The 21021-nt window shown below is 36.5% G+C and overlaps 4 protein-coding genes across 4 annotated transcripts; 2 read left to right on the forward strand and 2 right to left on the reverse strand.

Moving 5' to 3' along the window:
* Positions 1 to 10069: 10069 nt before the first annotated feature.
* On the reverse strand, positions 10070 to 13370 carry LOC143144362 (S1 RNA-binding domain-containing protein 1). The gene is made up of 2 exons (XM_076306689.1): positions 10978 to 13370; positions 10070 to 10902 (listed from the first exon to the last, which is right to left on the reverse strand). Exons 1-2 carry the CDS (start codon positions 12865 to 12867, stop codon positions 10129 to 10131), a joined length of 2664 nt encoding a protein of 887 aa, XP_076162804.1. The 5' UTR covers positions 12868 to 13370; the 3' UTR covers positions 10070 to 10128.
* LOC143144364 (uncharacterized) lies at positions 13182 to 15523 on the forward strand. Its single transcript, XM_076306691.1, has 2 exons — positions 13182 to 13699; positions 13842 to 15523. Exons 1-2 carry the CDS (start codon positions 13532 to 13534, stop codon positions 14631 to 14633), a joined length of 960 nt encoding a protein of 319 aa, XP_076162806.1. The 5' UTR covers positions 13182 to 13531; the 3' UTR covers positions 14634 to 15523.
* Positions 14832 to 16329, reverse strand: Sgt1 (suppressor of G2 allele of skp1). The gene is made up of 5 exons (XM_076306692.1): positions 16072 to 16329; positions 15876 to 15986; positions 15603 to 15804; positions 15344 to 15540; positions 14832 to 15266 (listed from the first exon to the last, which is right to left on the reverse strand). The coding sequence occupies exons 1-5, from the start codon at positions 16111 to 16113 to the stop codon at positions 15159 to 15161; spliced, it is 660 nt and encodes a 219-aa protein (XP_076162807.1). The 5' UTR covers positions 16114 to 16329; the 3' UTR covers positions 14832 to 15158.
* Positions 16330 to 16467: 138 nt separating this feature from the next.
* LOC143144363 (uncharacterized) lies at positions 16468 to 18840 on the forward strand. The gene is made up of 5 exons (XM_076306690.1): positions 16468 to 17043; positions 17290 to 17691; positions 17777 to 17981; positions 18064 to 18279; positions 18352 to 18840. Exons 1-5 carry the CDS (start codon positions 16974 to 16976, stop codon positions 18599 to 18601), a joined length of 1143 nt encoding a protein of 380 aa, XP_076162805.1. The 5' UTR covers positions 16468 to 16973; the 3' UTR covers positions 18602 to 18840.
* The last annotated feature ends 2181 nt before the right edge of the window (positions 18841 to 21021 follow it).

Here is a 21021-nt window from a genome sequence, read left to right on the forward strand (position 1 = left end):
GTGGTCGGTACGGTGGGTTCCTCGGTCGATAAGAACGATCGAGTCGATAAGAAGGATCGAGTCGATAAGAACGATCAAGTCGATAAAAAGGATCGAGCCGATAAGACCGATCGAGTCGATAAGAACGATCGAGTCGATAAGTAATCGCGTTTCGAATTCATCGACGTCGCGAGACCTGCGTTCACCGCTGAGAACCCCGACGAAATAAAGTCTGGCGGGCGCCATTCACAGTTCCGCGAACGCAATTGATTCCCTTCGACCAATCGGATAAATCAGACGACGTTGGGCGGAATCGGGAATACACGCGACCAGAGCAGACGTATATTCGATGCGACGTACAATGCCCAACCCCGAATGTATTTTCGATAGAAAAGAGAGAGCTCGCTCGCATGTTGAGGTGAAACGATCTAGAAAACTGGGAGCTATACCCGATAAGAAGGAAATCGTTCCTACGTGACCGAAGACGCTTTCGCGCATCGACCGCCTCGAATTGTCAAGGTAAAGTATTATAATCTGCGAAAGCACTTCCAATACCGAGGGAGGTAAATAACATAACGCGCGCCGTGGGAGGGAAACGGGATAGATAAGAATTCACGCTGTCCACTTATTTCGCCTCTACGGCGTGATGAATGGCGCGCGAACAGAAATTGCGTTTCGATCGTTGCAAAATATTGTAGTTTTGCGACATTTGTGAAACAACGACGTTACGTGAAAACAATTATCGGACGATAATTTCGTTGATGGAACGTTCGATCGAAAAATGATTTTACGAGGGGAGAAGATTGAAGAATTTACGTGTTTCAAATTTGGAATACAGGTGACATTCTCGACGAGGGGGGCGATGAGGTTTCGCAGAGGGTCGATACGTACCTAAATTAACATTTTTGGAGTATTTGCAATGCCGTTCAATGGTTTTTGTGCAAACGTTAAATCGAGCAACGAGTGTCTTTTAATGGACGATATTTTCGATAGAAGGTCCAAGTAGAAAATACTTTAACAACGAGGGACCAATGTTGGAGAAGCAACAACGACACGTGGAAAGGAACTACCGTCTTAAAAGCAACTATTAGGGGGATCGAAGGTGACCTTGAAGCTTCGACGCTTTCACTCGGAACCAAAATAATTGGTCCCGCGTGACCTCACCCTCGAAGCAAAATATTCTGTCCGAAACATTTTTTCCCCCATTTTAAGCGACGCACCCTGTACATTAAATATACCTTTCCCGATCCTAACCTTTTAGAGCACGAATCCTGTACAAAACGAGACCCTTTTGGAGCACATTATATAGGTATTATTTCATCCAAACGATACACCTACATTTTATTTTCGGTAAAAGTGTGTCATCGTATATATATATATATACATTTTCAACATCTTTACAACCATAAAAATATTCAAGACAACCGAACCCTAACTCTAAATGCACAAATCTAATAAACCTGTATCCAGTGCTCCTCCTAGAAATTTCAAAGCCCGCCATTTCTATTGTATAATAACACAATTGAAAAGCATCGACCATCACGATACACTCCAAACACCTACATTCTTTAAAAAACAATATTTCTCGCATCTCGATACGATACCTTACTTAAATTTACCACAAGAATATCACGGTTCAAAAAATGTATTAAAAAGAAAAATTTGCTGTACAACAACATTCGTTTATTTCTCGCCAAAATACGAAAGTAACCGACAATAAATTACAGAACCCAAGTACCCAAGTGTCCCTTTATCTCAGTGCTAAAGACGGCACTGCGTCCGACACTCATACCAGAGAAAGTTAACAATTGATAGAACAGTCCAAGTATCGATCGTTTTCACTTCCTTATTAAAACGTTTAAATGTTTGCCGTTATATTTCACCGTTCGTTTGCACTCCTAATATTGCTCGCCGGTTTCGTGCATTCGAAGCCGGTAGCAACACTTTAATTATTTATCGAAGGAGAAAAAAATGTGAAAAGGTCAGAGATCATCGTCGTGCACGCGAAAACGCGATAATATTGCGAACGAAATATACCCGCGCGTATATATCGTAACGTCAGCTGAAAATATCGAATATCGATTTAACTCCAACGGTAGAGAACCTTGGCATTGAATTCCCCCAACCCTGCGCCGTTCTTTTTCTCTCCGGTATCTTCTCTTTATTTTCCGGTTACGCTTTTCATGCAACCCGCTTTTCCTTCTCTTTTCATGCGCTCCATTGTCAAGAGTAGACGCTCCGAAACTACTTTTCACCTGGGGGCTGCTCCACCTACAGCCCCCAAACCACCACCGCGTAATATCTGGCTGCATTTTGTCGTTATGACATTGCGGGGCCCCGCTGCAACACACGGAACACAATCTGTTGTTTCCTCCGCTCGAAGAGCTTGCGGTTGCACTTAATACCCCCGATGATTCGTCCTCCCTCCGCAAGGACATTTTATCGTCCGCGATATGAACGAATTTCGACGCGTGAACACGGCTAGTTCGAATGACTCGAGATTCAATTTCACCGGATGGACCGAAAGTAGACAGGGACCAACCGCGCGCAGACAACTCGAGGACAGAGGTATGGGTTCCACCGATGAGCCGCGCGAGCTCGATCCGGATGGATTGCGCTTAGATATTAAAACACGAGGGTAGTTTAGCACTGGAACTTCCCAAGGGGGTGAATTTGACTTGTTTCGAACTTCTTTTCGAAATTACTCGATTATCAACAATGCCTTTGCTTACAATATTCGTTTGGATATTGTCCACAAGGAAATTTTATCATCAGCGATATGAACGAATTTCGACGCGTGAACACGGCTAGTTCGAATGACTCGAGATTCAATTTCACCGGATGGACCGAAAGTAGACAGGGACCAACCGCGCGCAGACAACTCGAGGACAGAGGTATGGGTTCCACCAATGAGCCGCGCGAGCTCGATCCGGATGGATTGCGCTTAGATATTAAAACACGAGGGTAGTTTAGCACTGGAACTACCAAAGGGGTGAATTTGACTTGTTTCGAACTTCTTTTCAAAATTACTCGATTATCAACAATGCCTTTGCTTACAATATTCGTTTGGATATTGTCCACAAGGACATTTTATTGTCAGCGATATGAACGAATTTCGACGCGTGAACACGGCTAGTTCGAATGACTCGAGATTCAATTTCACCGGATGGACCGAAAGTAGACAGGGACCAACCGCGCGCAGACAACTCGAGGACAGAGGTATGGGTTCCACCGATGAGCCGCGCGAGCTCGATCCGGATGGATTGCGCTTAGATATTAAAACACGAGGGTAGTTTAGCACTGGAACTACCAAAGGGGTGAATTTGACTTGTTTCGAACTTCTTTTCAAAATTACTCGATTATCAACAATGCCTTTGCTTACAATATTCGTTTGGATATTGTCCACAAGGAAATTTTATCGTCAGCGATATGAACGAATTTCGACGCGTGAACACGGCTAGTTCGAATGACTCGAGATTTAATTTCACCGGATGGACCGAAAGTAGACAGGGACCAACCGCGCGTAGACAACTCGAGGACAGAGGTATGGGTTCCACCGATGAGCCGCGCGAGCTCGACCCGGATGGATTGCGCTTAGATATTAAAACACGAGGGTAGTTTAACACTGGAACTACCAAAGGGGTGAATTTGACTTGTTTCGAACTTCTTTTCAAAATTACTCGATAATCTTTGCTTACAATATTCATTTGGATATCGTCAAAATGGATAACTAACGATAACTCGTAAATTAATTTGCCCTAACCTCGAAAATTTGTATGTAATCTGATGCAAATATTGGGTTATTCGGAAAGTCATTTCGTTTCTTTTTTTTGGTGAAAATGATGAAATACCATTTTTTTAGAGTGTATAAACATTTTATTAAATTATAGATTCTCCATTTTGAAAAACAAAATGACTTTCCGAGTGACCCAATAGTAATAGGTTCGCCATTGGTAGTTCCAGTGTTACGATAGTTTTACATTGTATTCGATTTATAGATTTATATAGTGTTGGTAGAACTGGTGGTAGAACCCAAACGGTTGAATCTACGTGAAAGAATAAATCGAGTGTGTTTGGTACCATTTGAGGTGGTAGTTTCCTAAAGAACACACCCTCGTGACCGAAACGTGGATCGATCGAATTGTGCGCGACGTATATATGAATCACCAAAGTCCTCGAATGTTCGAATACAGGAAAAATTCAACGAGTAATCTTGTCCGGAGATGTGAAAAATTTGATTTCAATCGATATTGACGAATAAAGTCAACGTAGAGCGATTTATTCGTGACGCTTATTCGATTGGACGGTAATATTTGTTATAAGAGACATTTTCTGGATGAAAATTATGCCCGTACTCAACTTTGGTTTCAGCTCGGTGAAAATCTGTATATATTTTCTATTCGTTGTACGAGACTTTTATCTGGATCAAAATTTTGTCCATATCTGTCTCAGCGTTGGTTTCAACTCGGTAACTAAATTCTCCGCAAGCATTTCGCGCCACCACCGAATAACTCGACGCGGAGCTCCGACAGTATTTCACTAGGAAAGTTTCCTCCGTCGTTCAGTCAAACCTGGCTCGACCGTTTGAACAAGTTTCCTAAATCAAAGGCAAGGGTGTTTCATCGGATCAAGCCTCTCGCGAACCTTAACGATGAAATATCTACGTAGCCGCGTTCGCTCGACCCGAAGAACAAAAAACGGACGAAGATATACGTGGAGAAAAATTACCGAAACTGCTATTTACCCTTTGAGATAAATTATCTTGTACTATCTATTTGATACTGATCGGTGTGCAAATTAATATTAGAAACTGTAACTCGATCGGTGAAACATTACGCGCGTTAAACCTTTCATCAGAAAATCAATTGATTCCGTGTGCTAATAATTATTAAACAACGTATTCACGTTCATTTTATAAGTCACGCTTGGGACAATAACGTATGTCCCGTTCATTTCCCGCTCGTGGTACACATTTTATTTAAATCGTAACTTTCTATCATTTTCGCAACAACGCGTGCACAAAATGAATATAAAATATCTACGATAAAAGTACTCGTGTGAAAAACGTAAACGAGCGGAACACAACCGTATTGTTACATACGCAAACACGGTTGAAAATTACATTCGACGAAAGCGCTGTGTCGCGCGTTTGGCGAAGGAGAAACGAGGAGACGTGGAAACGGGAAAAGGGAAAACAGCGTTGCCAAAGCCGGGTGAACGCGACCCACTTGATGCACGGACTCGCGCGTCTCGTGTAAAATTTATCCAAGAATCGAGAGACAACAGACGAACGTGAAATGAAACGAGCTCAGAAGTTCCCGATAGAAAGCGCGGAACCCGGCAGATTGCTTGCTAAAACTTTCAACACGGTGCGGAACGAAATCCTCTGTTTTCGGAAAATCATCCCGCCCGACGTTGGAATACAATAACGAAATAAAGCTCGACGAGCGCTGTGCGTTCTCGCAGCTGGGCCACGTGTTCGCCGTGTACGTACGCGATCTCGAGCTGACTATACTACGTAAGCGTATCGCGCGCGCTCTCCGCTCGAGTGTTCGTTTCCACGGAACGTTTTCAGCTTCGTATCCATTGTTCGACGCACACAAGGGAACTCCGTTCGAGCGACGCGTCGCTAACCCCTCCCCACCCTGCGCGTTTCCTTCCGCGACTTGCTATTGACGAATTAAAACCTCGCGACCTTTCAGTGTTCTTTCGACATCAACTGCCACGGCGCAACGTCGAAACGCGTTTAGAATCTATTCCATCGTTGAGAATTTATAACCGTGATTTTGTTTCGTTCGCAACGAACGTGCTACACCGATCCGAAACAACCTTTAACGATGAAAGGAGATGGGCTTATATCCATCGCGCTAAATGAGCCTATCCTAAAGCGGAGATGAAATAAAATTCTTATCTAGTAAATGAAAAAGTAATTATTTAGAAAACGGACCGTTTTATCGATTTCGATGGTTCTTAAATGTATCGTAGAAAATTACATTTTGAGCCCATAGATATAACCTCGGTATTTACGGAAAATGTGAATTTTCCTGAAGGAACCTTTTTGACTTAAGTATTAAATGCAATCTTCACTCGGATTTCGCAGATAACTTTTTTCCCAGATGATTTAAACAAATTGTAAATACGCGATGAAAAGTCTCTCGAGAAAGATCATCGCGTAAAGTATTACGCATACATACACTGTCGTTGAAAGGTCTTAAGGCAGTTACAGAAATTCGCGTAAACCTGAACAAAATTGTGCAACTAAGGAAAAATTTTTTAAAACTTTATCTCGTTTAATTCGAAATGAAATTAAGGTTAAGTACTCGTACGTATCGAAGAATCTTAACTGACCATTGTTTCTCGCGTATCGTCGAACCCACTCGCGACAGCTACGCGCCAGTCTCTCGGGAAGTAACGAAAGTCGCAACGATGCGACGTGTTCAGTATAAAAGCTACTACATTCCAAATGGAATATCCACGATCCCTCATAGAAGAGGGTCGCTAACACGTGCTAAAACAGGTACTAAATATAGCCGCGGGAAATTACAGATGCATTATCGCAACAAGCGAGTCGGGATCGGCGCGCACGCGAGAAAGTAATACACACGGTGGCGTTTTGCCAAGAAGTCCCGACGGCCGCGACCGGGGTGGGAAGATTGAATTTGTTAAATATTTAAGGGCCGCGCGAGGCAAACACGGCGCGCTAATACCGACTGCGCGTGTTCCCTCGTGGGCAACCAAGAGATTTCTAGGATTTTTATTTTATCTCGAAACACGTTTTCCACGGATCCCGCCTTGACTGTGTTGTTGACGAGTCCTTTTGTTTCGTGCAACCGGCTAAAGACGAAACGATTCGTCAACGTTACGCTTAGTATAGACGATATTGTTAGTATAGACACGACTCACCGTATCGGACCCCAAGGCCACGCGTAACTTTTACCGCTTTCAGTAAAAGTGTTCCGAGACACGCCGTGGTGGATCCGCACAGGCCGTAAGGTGAGTCCAGCATATTGCAACGAGTGCTGCAGGCGAGCCATTGTCTGACGAGTCGCGGAAAGCCTGACGGGAGATCCCAGACAGGGAAAAAGGAGAAACGGTGCAGTCTCGTCGCCTGTAAAAAGACGACGCAAGGGTTAGTTTCAACCAGTGACTGTCGCATCCAGATACTATAGTATGTTTCGCGAGATGATAAAGTCGGATGTAAACAAGCCTATCACGTAACCAAAATTTGATTGGTCCATTACGTCGACACGACGCACTAGCCAAACATGTGTCGTAGATCGGATGAAATTCTATTGTATTTACATGCATTATGGTCAACACGGTCCTACCACAGTCACGTGGTTTCTACTATGATACAAATTATAGATAGTATCTATTTAATTAATATTGCAAACAATATATCAAAATAATACTTTTGTAAATTAGCGACTTTGAGTTGTTATAGCGTACTTGTATCCGTATACATTCGTAAAATATGTGTTAAACTTTGCACATCGAAATATCAGAATTACGTCGAAAATATATAAATAAATCAATTATATGTTTCACAGCGAAAATGTTACATTATTAATGGCGGAAAGACTCTCGAGAAGCAAGAATCGCATAATCAAATGTATTCTATATGTATTCGTTGTGTATGAAGTATAAAATAAATTACAAATTTAAACATACATTATCACACAACGACCAAAGCATTCATAATTTGAAAGGAATCGATCGTCATTTTTTGCTGCAACATCCAGAGGGAGTAACATCTGACCCTCGCACAACCTCGAACTCCTGTTCCTCGGGGAGAAACATGGTAGAACGTGACCAGAATTCGTCTTTAGAACTTTCCAGCTTACCGAATAGATTCTGCATCTTTTCCGATGGTCGTTCCATTTACTGTGACTGCGACCGTATTCGAAATTTACAACTCGATCTACGTGTTTCGCTAAATATTTTCGCGCTCGAAATTTTCCAAACCGTCGTGAAAGGAACACGGTTACCGTTTGCAGCGCCACAATTTTACTCGATACAACAGATCTATATAAATACATTCAAATTCGTCAAGTCGATAAAATCGATTCCATTGTGTTCCGTTTTTACCAGAAGAAATCATTGCTATCGATTTAAAATATTTTCTAGATGTTACATAACAAAAAATTTTATACAGTCAACAATAGTGAAGACAGTTTTTAAAAATGCATTAAATAAATGTTGAATATTTTGAAAAAAAACTTGCCATCAAGTTACTGCAATAATACATAGGAATAATAAAATCTTAATAACCGGCGTCGTATAGTCGCGACACTTCCATTTGCACCATCTATTCCACTCAGCGAACCGTCCCCTAAATGGTACGGTTCACAGCTCAAATACATAAGTGAGAATATTAAGTGGAAATTGAGGCTTACGACATGTGTATACTTGAAATCGGACTGATAATCATACAAGTATAATTGGCGACATCTATTCAGGAAAGTAGGGAGCTCCGTCGCACTTGCAAATTTTAATGATTGTAACGAGTCAAACTCGTACGCTGGAATCATTATTTTTATTTTTACTCGGGATGTTATATTGCTTTAAGTTTTGATGTTTCTTTTTGAAGGAAATGAATCTACAATGCAATATACCAAACGATAATTATCATATGCGAAGTAGGGACATGTATTTCCAGATGATTTGATTAAAATGACAAATATACTAGGTTGCTCGATAAGTTTTGTCGTTCAATAAGAAATGGCGCTATTAGGTTCGTCGTTTTATTTTTCTAAAGATGGTACTATTGTTTGATGAACATGTGTGAAGTTTCATGTAGATCTGTCGATTCATTCGTATATTTATAGTTGTTCAAAGTTGAAGTGTGTAGTATTTTTTTTACAATGGAAGAAATTGAATATCGAGCAGTGATAAAATTTTTAGTTTTGGAAGGTTTAGCACCAAAACAAATTCATGAACGATTGTTAAAAGTGTATAAGGACTCTTCACTTTCAATTAGAACAGTAGAAAAATGGGCTGCTGAATTTAAACGTGATCGTGCAAGTCTTCAAGACGATTAACGTGAAGGGTGTCCAAAACGTGCATCAACAAAACAGATTCAAATGCGACTTTCTCAGCAACATTTGCAACATTTTAGAAAGAATAAAAAGGATTTTATGTGTTGTTTCATCTCTATGGATGAGACGGATCTACCACCATGATCTTGAATCAAAACAAGAGACTAAGGAGTGGTGTAAATCCGGTACATCGACTCCGAAGTGAGTTAGGGTCCAGAAATCGGCCAAGAAAGTGTTAGCATCAGTTTTTTGGGATGCAAAAGGGATTTTGTTCATGGATTACCTTCAAACTGGTAAAACAATAGACTCAGATTATTATTGTAACCTTTTGGATCAGCTGGATATAAAAATTCGTAAGAAAAGACCTGGTTTACAGAAGAAAAAAATCATTTTTCATCAAGACAACATACCCTCTCACACAGCTCAAAAAACCATCGCGAAAATCAGTGGATTAAAGTATGAATTGTTGCAATATTTACCTTATATGCCAGATTTAGCTCCCTCTGACTTCTGGCTGTTCTCACATCTCAAAAAATTCATGTTTGGGAAATGATTTTCATCAAACGAAGAGGTAATAGGAATTGTGGATGCATATTTCAATAGCCTTTCAGATTCCCATTTCAGGGATGGAATCCATAAATTAGAACATGAATGAAACAAATGTATTGAAGTTCAGGGAGAGTATATTAATAATAAAATGTATTTCAAATCATGAAATCGTGTTTTTCTTATCGAACGACAAAACTTATTGAACAACCTAGTACATGGAAATTTACACACATTATTAGGCAAAATGATTAATTCCAGATCAATGCGCGGTGGTGATGAGGGACAATTTATTGTTAGTCGTTAACTTGACTCAAGCAGCGCGTGAAATATGCAAATGCTAGTCCAACGTGTAATACGTCCTGCACTTATGTTTATTCATAGAGTTCACGAGGGATCCTTATTCTATGAGGGGAAACAGTAAATTATAGATGTACATTGGATGATCCATTCTCTATAATATATCTGATCCCCCTTCATCTTCCAAAAGACAAAAAAGCTTATGTATAAAAATAAAATTTATTTTCGAAAAACGTGTACATATTATATAATATTTTTAAACAAATTATAAAACATTAATTAATTCTAAGCTAATTCTGTTACGGTTGAGATCCACTGAATGTACTTTCACTTCAACATGTTGACCTACTGAAACTGTATTATTTTTCATCCATTTAGTTGGTATGAGTCCATCTCTCCCAACTCCTACATCCACGAATGCTCCAAAATGTGTAATATTTCGTACCACGCCAGTTAACATTGTTCCAGTACTTATATCTTTAATGCTGAGCATACTCTTTCTGAACAATGGATAATTGGTCTTTAATCTTATATCTTCGTCTTTTTTCATAGATAAACCCTTAACTATTATTTCAATTGTTGTATCGTCTGTACCAAACTTTACTGCTAAAGCGGCATATCCTTCATTAGTATATGATTTTATTTTTTCAATGAATACAGTAGTTCCAAGATCTTCTAAGTTACAATTGCAATACTTCAACAATTGTTCAGCTACGTTATATGACTCAGGATGGATCCAAGTTTGATCCAATAAATTAGGAATATACTTGGGATTTTTAGCACCTTCAGTTTTTACTGAATTATCAGTTACTGAAGTTTCTGGCAATATTCTGATAAACCCAGCACACTGTTCAAACGTTTTATTTCCAATGCCTTTCACGTCCAATAACTGTTGCCTATTCTTAAATGCCCCAAATTTAATTCTCCATTCTATGATACTGTTTGCCCTAGATGCATTTAAACCAGCAACTCTTTTTAGAAGATATTGAGATGCAGTGTTCACATCCACCCCCACAAAACTCACAACCTCAGAGATTACCTGCAATCATTTTTATTATTATTTAATTCCCTTAATTATTTTAGTAATAATAAATCTATAGAATTTTATACTCGCTTCATCTAATGCTGCAATTAATTCTTTCTGTGGCAGATCATGTTGATACATTCCTACACCTAAATGCTTTGGATCTAGTTTTACTAATTCAGCAAGTGGATCTTGTAGACGTCTTGCTATCGAAACTGCAGAAATTACATTGGTGTCAAGATCTGGGAACTCAGATTTTGCTTTTGTACTACAACTATAAATCGATGCTCCTGCCTCGTCGACTATTGTGTATGAAATATCTATTGAACCAAATGATTTGGACTTTATCAATTTGTTTAAAAATGCTTCAGTTTCTCTGCAGGCAGTAGCATTGCCTAATGCGAAAATTGTACATCTATGCTTGTTTACTAAATTTATTAAAACATTAGCAGATTTTTCATAAGACTGCTCCATTTTCTTGTGAGGATATATTACACTTGTTTCAAGTACATCTCCATGTTCAGAAATTACTGCAAGTTTACAGCCATGAGAAAATCCTGGATCTATGCCAAGTATAATTTTCCCTCGCACAGGCGGAGTTAGAAGCAATTGTTTGACATTAGTTACAAAAACTTCAATGGATGCTGTCTCTGCTTTTTGTTTCAATTCATTTCGAACACGACGAACTATTAAAGGTTTAATAAATTTTGTGTAAGCATAATCAATACTATCATTCATTAACATAACATGGAATTTAGAAGATGTCATAGCTTCTTTATATAGTTTATAACAATGTGTTTTAAATGCTTTTTCAAGAAAGTCAGGCAAGATAATTTTTACCTTAAGAATCTTTTGTGCCTCTCCTCTATTAATAGCTAATATTTGATGAGGTCTAATACTCCTATTGGTTGCATTAAAATCATAATACATCTCATATTTCCTGTTAATATCTTTTTCTTTACTGTCAGAAGATTTCTTGGACTTACTTTCTGTAGTCTGTATGTTTATGATAGATTCACTTTGAAGTTCCTTAATCCTATCAAATATTGTTTTATCCTTATTTATTATATCTGCTATTATGTATACAATACCTTCTTTAATCTCTTTCTCAGATTTCAAACCATCTTTTTCAGGATTAATAAGAGATGACAAGTGAGGTAATGTCTGACTCTGTAATACAGCATTACTTACAGATCCTAAACCTGCTTCTCTTGCTCTTTCTGCTAAGGATCGCTTAGATGCAGGCTTGAAAAAGGAATATATGTGTTCTATGTCTTCTAAGCATTTAGTAGATGTTATAGCAGTATATATATTAGGTGTCCATTGTCCTAATTTATCAATACTTTTTAATACAGAAGCAGCTCGATGTTTAATTGCCTTAGCCTGATCAAAACTTTCACTCAATGCGCGCAATTTATCTGCTTCCATACCACCAGTCATGTTTTTTCTATATCTTGCAATAAATGGAATTGTATTGTCTTCTTTGAAAAGCTTTATCACATTTTGTGCTATATGCTTTTCAATGTTATTAACTTCACTTACATAATCTACATCAGTCCACTCTTTGCATTCCACAGCATTAAAATGTAATTGATTTACGTCTTTTAGTGTGCCTTTAAATTTTGTTTCAGCAGAACTTTGAACCTTTTCTTTTTTTCCTTTTGGTACTTTTTTCTGTAAATCTATTGATTTTTCAACATCTGTAACAACAGTCTCTGTTTTTACAGTTTTAGTTTCAAATTTTGTCACTTTCTGTTTCTTCTTTTCAGGTAATAGAAGTGTATTAGCTTTTCTCTTTTTACTACTTGTATTTGTATCATTGTTTGCAATTATTTTTTTTTTCTTGCTTTGATCTGTTTTAGCTACTTTTTCTTCAGGAACATAACTGTCATCACTTGAAGGATTTTCATATTCATTTTCAGAACTGCTTATTTCAATTATCTGGTTTGTCTGAGATGTTTTACGTAAAACTCTTTTCATTGTGCAAATTTGATTAACGAATGCCAATGTAAAAATTGAAAAATATACTATTTAAGGTTGTTAAAAAAAAGTTAACATTAAATAATAAATTATAAATAATTGTATTATTTTTCACAGTGAAATATTAAATTAATGACATATTGAACAATTGTATTATACATTTAACATGTATACATTTACATTGTTATGTAAATAAGACTACATAATACTTAATAGTGAACTGTCATGTGCTTTACTTGGCGCTCCAGATCGCAATAACATAACCACCAATTGAAGTTCCTAACCAAACCTGAATAAACCTTACAAGTAGTAACCACAAGCAACCGTCGAAAATATAGGTACCTTTAATCAGTTTCGAACAATGTTTTGTAATAAAAATTGAAAATAAGATTTTTTCCAATATTCATAAAAAATGTTTAGATGTATATATATTTGAAGTTTATTATATTCGGCTTTTGGTTGATATACATACATATTTATGAAAAATGAAAAGTTCCAAACAGTTGTATCTATTCATAATTTTTTCTTCGTGTTTTATTTTTATCAATAATAGCTCTTAACAACTGCAGATGTTCTATATATTGTAATATATGAATAAAATCACTGATTTTGATATCGTTCGTTTTCATATAATTTAAATATTGTTTAATTATATGTATATATAATGGCAGAAAAATTTCGGTCGCTAATAAGGGTTATAGTTAGCAATGTGAATAAACACTGGTTGTTAAATAATGCAACTATAAAAATCAGTAATACTACTGAAAAAGCACAAGAAAAATTAAGTAATATGCAAAATGTTGTTGCTTCAAAGTATTATGCTGTTGCAAAGGTATTATACTGTTTCATAGTCTTTAATGTACAAATATGCACATATAATATTTAATTTTAAAAAGTGTAGTACGTACAATTTGTAATAACTGTTTGCTATAACTCTATCGTGTATTACATTAAATTTGTTTTATTTATTTCAGCAAATTAACAGTGATATAACATTAATTCAAAATTTAAATGCAGCACGACTACAACCAAGTCCATTGCCAAACAAAGTTGTGAAATGGATGCAATGGTATCAACAATTAACAGGCCTGGATGCAGTTGAGCTGGCTAAGCATCAAGTAATATCAGCACAAGACAAATTATTTAAATGTCAAGATGACAGAAGAGCCCTTAATCGTCAAGCAACGACAATAAATGATAAATTAAAAGAAGTATATTCAGAATTGATTCAGACTAAACGAGATGATCCAAAATATGTGCAACTAACTATAAGAGAAAACAAATATCTGCAAGATCAAGCAAAAATTATATCACAACTTAATTTATTAGAAACAGAAGAAAAGGATCACTTTACACAATTAGCAACTGCTATAAAAGAATATCATGATAGTCAAACAATGAACGGGCAGAAGTATAAGTATTTATCTATTCTTGCCTCTTCCATATTAGCAATTATATCATTAGTTGGTTCAATGATATATAATAATCGGAGAATAGCAAATATGCGAATGGTTATAGCCGAGGCACAAAAAAGTAATGAAACTGCGCTTCAAAGTACTTTTCATTCTTTAGAAAAATATATAAATATAGGGTTTTCTGAGGTTTATAAAAAATTGGATAATAAAACAGATAATAACATTAAACAAGATATAAATCTAGTCAATCACGAATTAGATACAAATGTTACAAAAAAATTACAGCAAGGGTACATTATCTTAGGCTTATGCATTGTTAGTATATACATATATAGAGCATTGGCAGGATAAAAATAATGAAATAATTAACAGGGATACAATAATGAGTGGTAAATAGAATAATCCCTATCAATTAGCTGTATAGTTTTTGTACTATTATATTTAAACTATTTTATTTCAGTACTAGACTAGAGAATATATTTTCTAAAAAAAAATAATTATTGCTATTATATTACATGTAAAAACTATTATATTAAAATTAAAACAATATATTAAATTACTAACTAAAAAAGTTATACCGAGTGTTTAGCTGCATTTATTGCATATGATTGTTTTATACTTTGTATACGGTACAAAGATTACAATCCATTAGGGAAATACGTTTATGTATTTAATAAACTGGATAAATACATGATTCTTAGGAAGGAATAATTATTTAACTAATTAACTTCGTGATATATGGAATATCTGCAGTATAGAAGATGTTATAAGTTACGTTGTGGTTTCTTAAATCTTCACAAAGCAGTTTTATTTAAAATAAAATGAGATTATATTCTTAAATAGTAAGCAATTTAAATATCAATTATGTTAATTGGTTTACGTATTCCAAGGCTTCCACTCCATACCATCTGGTGGTTTTTTCTCAACTTTTCCTTTGCCTACTTCTAACCAGTTGGTACTTAAAACTGTACCACCTGACTCTTGCTATTTTTAAAAAAAATATGACATTAACACTCCTGAAATTACGTTTTATTGAATCTACTTAATGCTGAGATACTTGCAAAAGATTTATTCATTGCACGTCTGACTTCATCTGAGCCAGAATGATATATTTGTTGTAACATAGCATCCAGAGCAGCATCACCATCTAGTTCTTCCGCTTCTTGCTTCTCAAGCTCTTTTTCCACTTTATTCCAATCGCGTGATTTCTTAGATGAAGTAGGATATTTTGGTGGATAATTTTCAGCTTGCAGAATTTCTTAAAGACATTTTTGTTTCAATATACAATTTACAAGAAACATTATAGACAATGTAGTTTACCTTGAGGTATAGGTTGTGGTGTATCTTGTACAACTGGATTTCCTTCTAAGGCATTCCATCTAAATCCATCTTGTTTTTTCAACTTGATTTCTATTTTAGATGGAACTACTTTATGTGAACATTGATCTGATACTACAGGATGAGCTAAATCTAATTCCAGACTGTAATCGTTTCCTGATGGTAACAAGGCAGATACGCTTAACTGAAAGCAAATAAAGGTGATCAATGAATGAAACTTTACTACAATATATTCCACAATAAAAACAGTTTTACCGTGTGTTTCTCACAAACAACTTTAACATTTTGCGCATTCTTTGTAAGAATTGTAACTATGACATGAGTCTCCGTTTGATACCAGTCGTACCTTATTTTTGGAACTGGCATCTGTAAAAATCCGAAATTTTTATCTGATATTTGGACACTTCTGGATTTCTAGTTTTTGTTCGCGATATTTAATTGTAACGTTTACTTCATTATTATCCGCGGGGGTAGACATTTCTTCACTAGCCATTCTCGTTTCTGAGAAATATCAAATATCCAACCACTTGAAAATTTGATACAAAATGGCGTACACTATACTTCTCGAAAGTTCATACAGATACTACACTCAGGAGCGTAACAAGTGATGCTGGAATCATTACAAACACTTTTAGTGTTGTGTGGTTAAAATGCTAAATAATGTTATTTAAGCTATGCCATGAACCATATTCAACATAACAATTTTTGGAAGAACTTAACATCAAAGATGTGAATACAATGGTTACCTTCTTATTTACAATGAAAGTAATTAACGAAGTGATATAGCCATCTAGTGGTGAATGGATTAAACTACTTTTAAAACTATTAGCAATATTCGTAGCGCCTTCAACGGTAAAATGTCCAAGTTTGTAGCGAATAGTTCTCTTTTTCATGTATCAAATTCTGTAATTTTTATTCAATACTTGCTACTGTGAAAGTGAAAGGGAAGTAGAAAATTGGGACTAAGAACAGATGGTGACTTTCCTCTCATTTAGCATTTGCCATGAACCAAGACTTTTGGATAAACTTTGAATTTAATCATCAACGAAAGAAAAATGTTATTTGTTCACCTAAACTAAGTAGAATGTTATCTTTCAATTACAAGATATCATTGATAAAATGTGAAATAAATGATACTAGAAAGAGAATGAGTATCATGTTCCAAAATCAATTTACGATTTTGCCCGAGATCGTTTAGAAATTCAATCAAATTGATTTCACTTCCGTTAAGGCAATTGAGAACGGGTGAACTTCCGGAAGTGCTTGAATGTTTTCATGAGTGTTTTAAAATTTGGAGAGAACGAATTTCATACATTAAATTGAAAAGTGAAACAATAACAGTTTTTGTGAAAAATGAAACGACCAATCGAAGCAGTTATCGAAGAAGTAATTACAGAGCCATCAAAAGTTCAACCGATCATTGGTATTAAACATACATTTATTAAGAAACAACGTTTAAGCCGACTCGTGTTCTGTACATTTATTAACAAAATAATGTATTAAAATTATAAAAATATATCATTTTCAAACGATTCGAAATGAATTTGTTTATCGTGGCTGTCAATTGTCTCTGTGAAACGAATTGTAAAGGAACGAAGTCGTGAATTCGTTAATACTGTGCCTTGCGTAATTTACATTTTCAAATGTTTTATCAATGATTATTTTACAGTTAATTTTCAAAATGGTGAACTCAAGGATGCGGAAGCGAAGAAGATGTCATGTGGCCTGTTTTACGACAAGAAAAAAAAGAAATCATGCTTGGCTCTGTCAAATGGACAGATTGTTTACAGAGGTTATAAACCTGACACGAGCCAAGATTTGATGCGCACTATGCTTGTACTTCACAATCGAGAAACGGGAAGAGTTAGGCTTGTTCAAGTTGAACGTTGGCAAGTTAGTCCAGTTTTAGATAAACCTGCAATAGAGGACAACAAAACCATGGAGGATGATAAGATTGCCATATTGAACAAACAGTTTGGTTCGAAGAAAGTAAGACGTAGAACGGAACAGAGAGAGAAGCTGAGAATTAACGTAGATTCTGTTAAGGAGCAACTAGAACAAACTGTATCAAGTAAAATAATTTTTCAAATTTGGTCCAAGTTTCTAAATTGTAAGTCGAGTCGATCTTAATAGACTTGAAATTCTTCTCCTTGCAGATGTTGAAATCGATAGAACAGATTTATCAATGCAGTTACCGGACAATGAATTCATTATGAATACAGCATTACCAGAGTGTAATAGAGATGCTATTAATGTAAAAAATGTATATAACATATATGATATTATACCACAAGATAAATTGGAAACTTTGTACAAGAAAGTTTCAGAAATTTTGAACGAAGATTCCAGTAGTTTAGAGGGGTATGTTTCTGATAATTATTGGTTTCTTTCAAAATACTGCTGGTAGTTGCTGGTTTTAATTACTTTTTTGCTATACGTGTAGGAAAACAAAGTTTTTTAGCCGAACATTGAAATATTTATGGACTGATCCAGATAATATTAAAAAGACTGCATTATTAATTTATATACAAGCAGTTGTAACATGGTTAAATATGCCAATGAAAGATGCTAAAAAACGTGGTGTTCAAGTTTGTCCAGACTCCGAAGAGGTAAATTCGTATATTATGGATACGTATAGCATTGAGAGCACTCATGGAAGGTATGTGTATAAATATAAACACGACAGATACATAAAACTGAATTTATGTAATCAAATCTATATAATTTACAGGTTGAGACCAAACAGTATAAAAGATAAAGGAGTAATACATTGTATGATTTTAGCATTGATAATCTATAATTTTGAACTCGATATCGAGTTATTTGCAACAATATTTAGTCATCGCATGGGTGTAAAAAAGTTAACAAGCCTTGCCAGAATCATTGGTGCTTTACCCAATAAAGAGGACAAGAAAATCATCTCTTTAAAAGTTCCATTACCACCACCGCCGTCTATAGTAAAAAAGGGAAAGAAAAAATAGTTGTAAAAAGACTAGAATAATTAATAGGATATTGTTTTATAAATAAAATATATTTAAATAATGTAATTCTTTCTGTTATCGTAAGGAACGAATTTTTAAATTAAAGGCGCGTATATTTTCAGATAAATAAATGTTTTCATAATTTACTGTTATCTCACTTTTGCTATACGCAGAATCTTGTTTCACTGAATTTGTATCGGTCAATAGTATTTATACAATATAATAATGAGTGCATTTATTTTATACGCTATAACTTACGCAGTATATGTACGCGTATAATATATGTGTTAACGTCCAATAAATCGAATTTTTTCTCCATAGCCACGCGACAAATGTACTGTTTCCAACAAATTGAAATTCGATCGACGTGTATTCGAACAATGCAAACAATTTAAGAAACGACGAGAAAAAATGACTTCAAAGTAGAAATAATGTTTGAAAATTTAACAGAAACGTGTTATATCGCATTAAAAATATTTTTCAAATTTCTTCCCTTAATGTCTCGTTACACTTTCGCAAAGCGTTCGAATCAGCGATTCAAGTGGATACGTGCCCAAATGTAAATTTTCGTCCCAAGTTGAACGAGCAATTCGGAGAAGAGGAATACAGGAACATACGAACATCTTTAAGTGCAAGGGGAGGGGGGAACGCGAGGAGAAAGCAAAACTAAGGCAAATTGTTACATTCGGATAAGGTCTGGGCGGTTCGAAGAGCGTGGAAATAAAGAAGGGAGATTCGATGATTAAACGATTTCAGCGTGATCCTAGAACGTCTATCGTGGTTAACGGAGGGTAAGGTCGAGGAAACTGGCACGTTGGCCGGCCCTGAGCGACTCCCCGCAATGTGGGTCGTCGTCTAACTGTTCCACGTACCGTTCCGTCGACTCGGTGCCGTCCATTAGTCAGATCCAACTCCTTTTCTTTCTCACCTCCACCATCGGTAGCCGAGAAACGACGGGGCATCTTACCCGGCACCTTTCCTTCCTCATTCTATCGACAGCTACAACGTCCCGAGGAATCTTTCTCTAATCGATACACCGAGAAAACCTTAGAAAGTTTGTCCCTGTTCGTACATCTTTAACGGGAAGAAATTAGAATCATCTGGTCGCGAATAATGCCGACGACATTGTACATATGGACATCCAGAAACGGTGAGATTCGTTTCCTGAGTCCGACGAAGCAACCGATAAAGCCATCTTTCGAGGATAATTTTTAAAATCTGCGACTCTCTACAGAGGGAGATCGGTAAAGTAGAAGAGGTCGTAAAATATATATGTATCTACAGGAAAGTGTTTGCACAGTGCATGTACAGGAAAGTATTTAATGAACGTTTGTACACTTTATCCACGGCTAACCGAAAAAACGGTTGAATCGATTCTCAAACTATCGAGGATACGAGTCGTATAAAAATTTGATTCGAAGAGGAAAATAAATTTTTATTAGCCTATTATTTACAGAAATTTCGATTTCGATCCGTTTTTACCACGTAATTTCTATTCCTAAAATTAAGAAGAGGAGTGCAAGTTAATTTACGAATACAATTAGTTCTCTACTTCAATAACCGTCGGGTCACCGAATATTTCGAGAAAAACATCGTTAATAATCGAGTGATTTTAAAAAGGAATACAAAACAGGTCGACTGGTTTGGTAGTCCAGTTTCAAACGAAGCTTCGATCGATCGTTTGTCAGATGTTCCACGAATGATTTAATCGGCGTAAAACGAGTGCAGCTTCATCGATCCTCGATAATTACAATGAAACAATCAAAAGTGTTTTTCGGGCGTAATGAAAACATTTCCCTGGAAAAATAACGATAATATAAAAACTTCGTCAATACAATAAAATCTCACGATACGTTCGTGTTTAATATTACATATACATCCTCCTTCAAATCGAACCATTCTTCTATCCCCGGTACTTTGGGGAACAGTTGAACCGTAACCTACAAATTCCACTTTTTACACAATTTGAAGATCGATGTTTCTTCAAATTTCTACGCGGTGCATTCGAACATATAGTACTTGCACCGTTCGCTTGTTGAAATAATTAAACCGGAAGTTACCGTGTACGAGTAACAAGCCGTAGGTACTACTTTGTCGTCACGGAGGTGGAATTTTTTCAGGTGGGTTGACGCGGCCGGTGCAACGGTAACGAAAGTTTTTCTATCGCGTCGTTTCACGAAATTGAACTTATTAAAATTCAACGACGTACTTTCATTCTGTTGCACGGTGACGTCGACCACGGGAGAATCTTCCCGAAGCGTCTCTTTTTCTTTCGTCGGAATTTCCTCTTGCTCTTGTACCATTTCGTTCACGGTCCCTCCACCACTTCTCGACCACCACCGCGACGTCTTCCTTCTGCCTCCTGGTGGTCGGTGCTCCTCAGTCGACGTGCGACCTTCCACCGCGGCTACAAGGTTCCG

This window comes from Ptiloglossa arizonensis, chromosome 3 (genome assembly GCF_051014685.1).
Source record: "Ptiloglossa arizonensis isolate GNS036 chromosome 3, iyPtiAriz1_principal, whole genome shotgun sequence".
In the NCBI taxonomy this organism is placed as follows: Eukaryota; Metazoa; Arthropoda; class Insecta; order Hymenoptera; family Colletidae; genus Ptiloglossa; species Ptiloglossa arizonensis.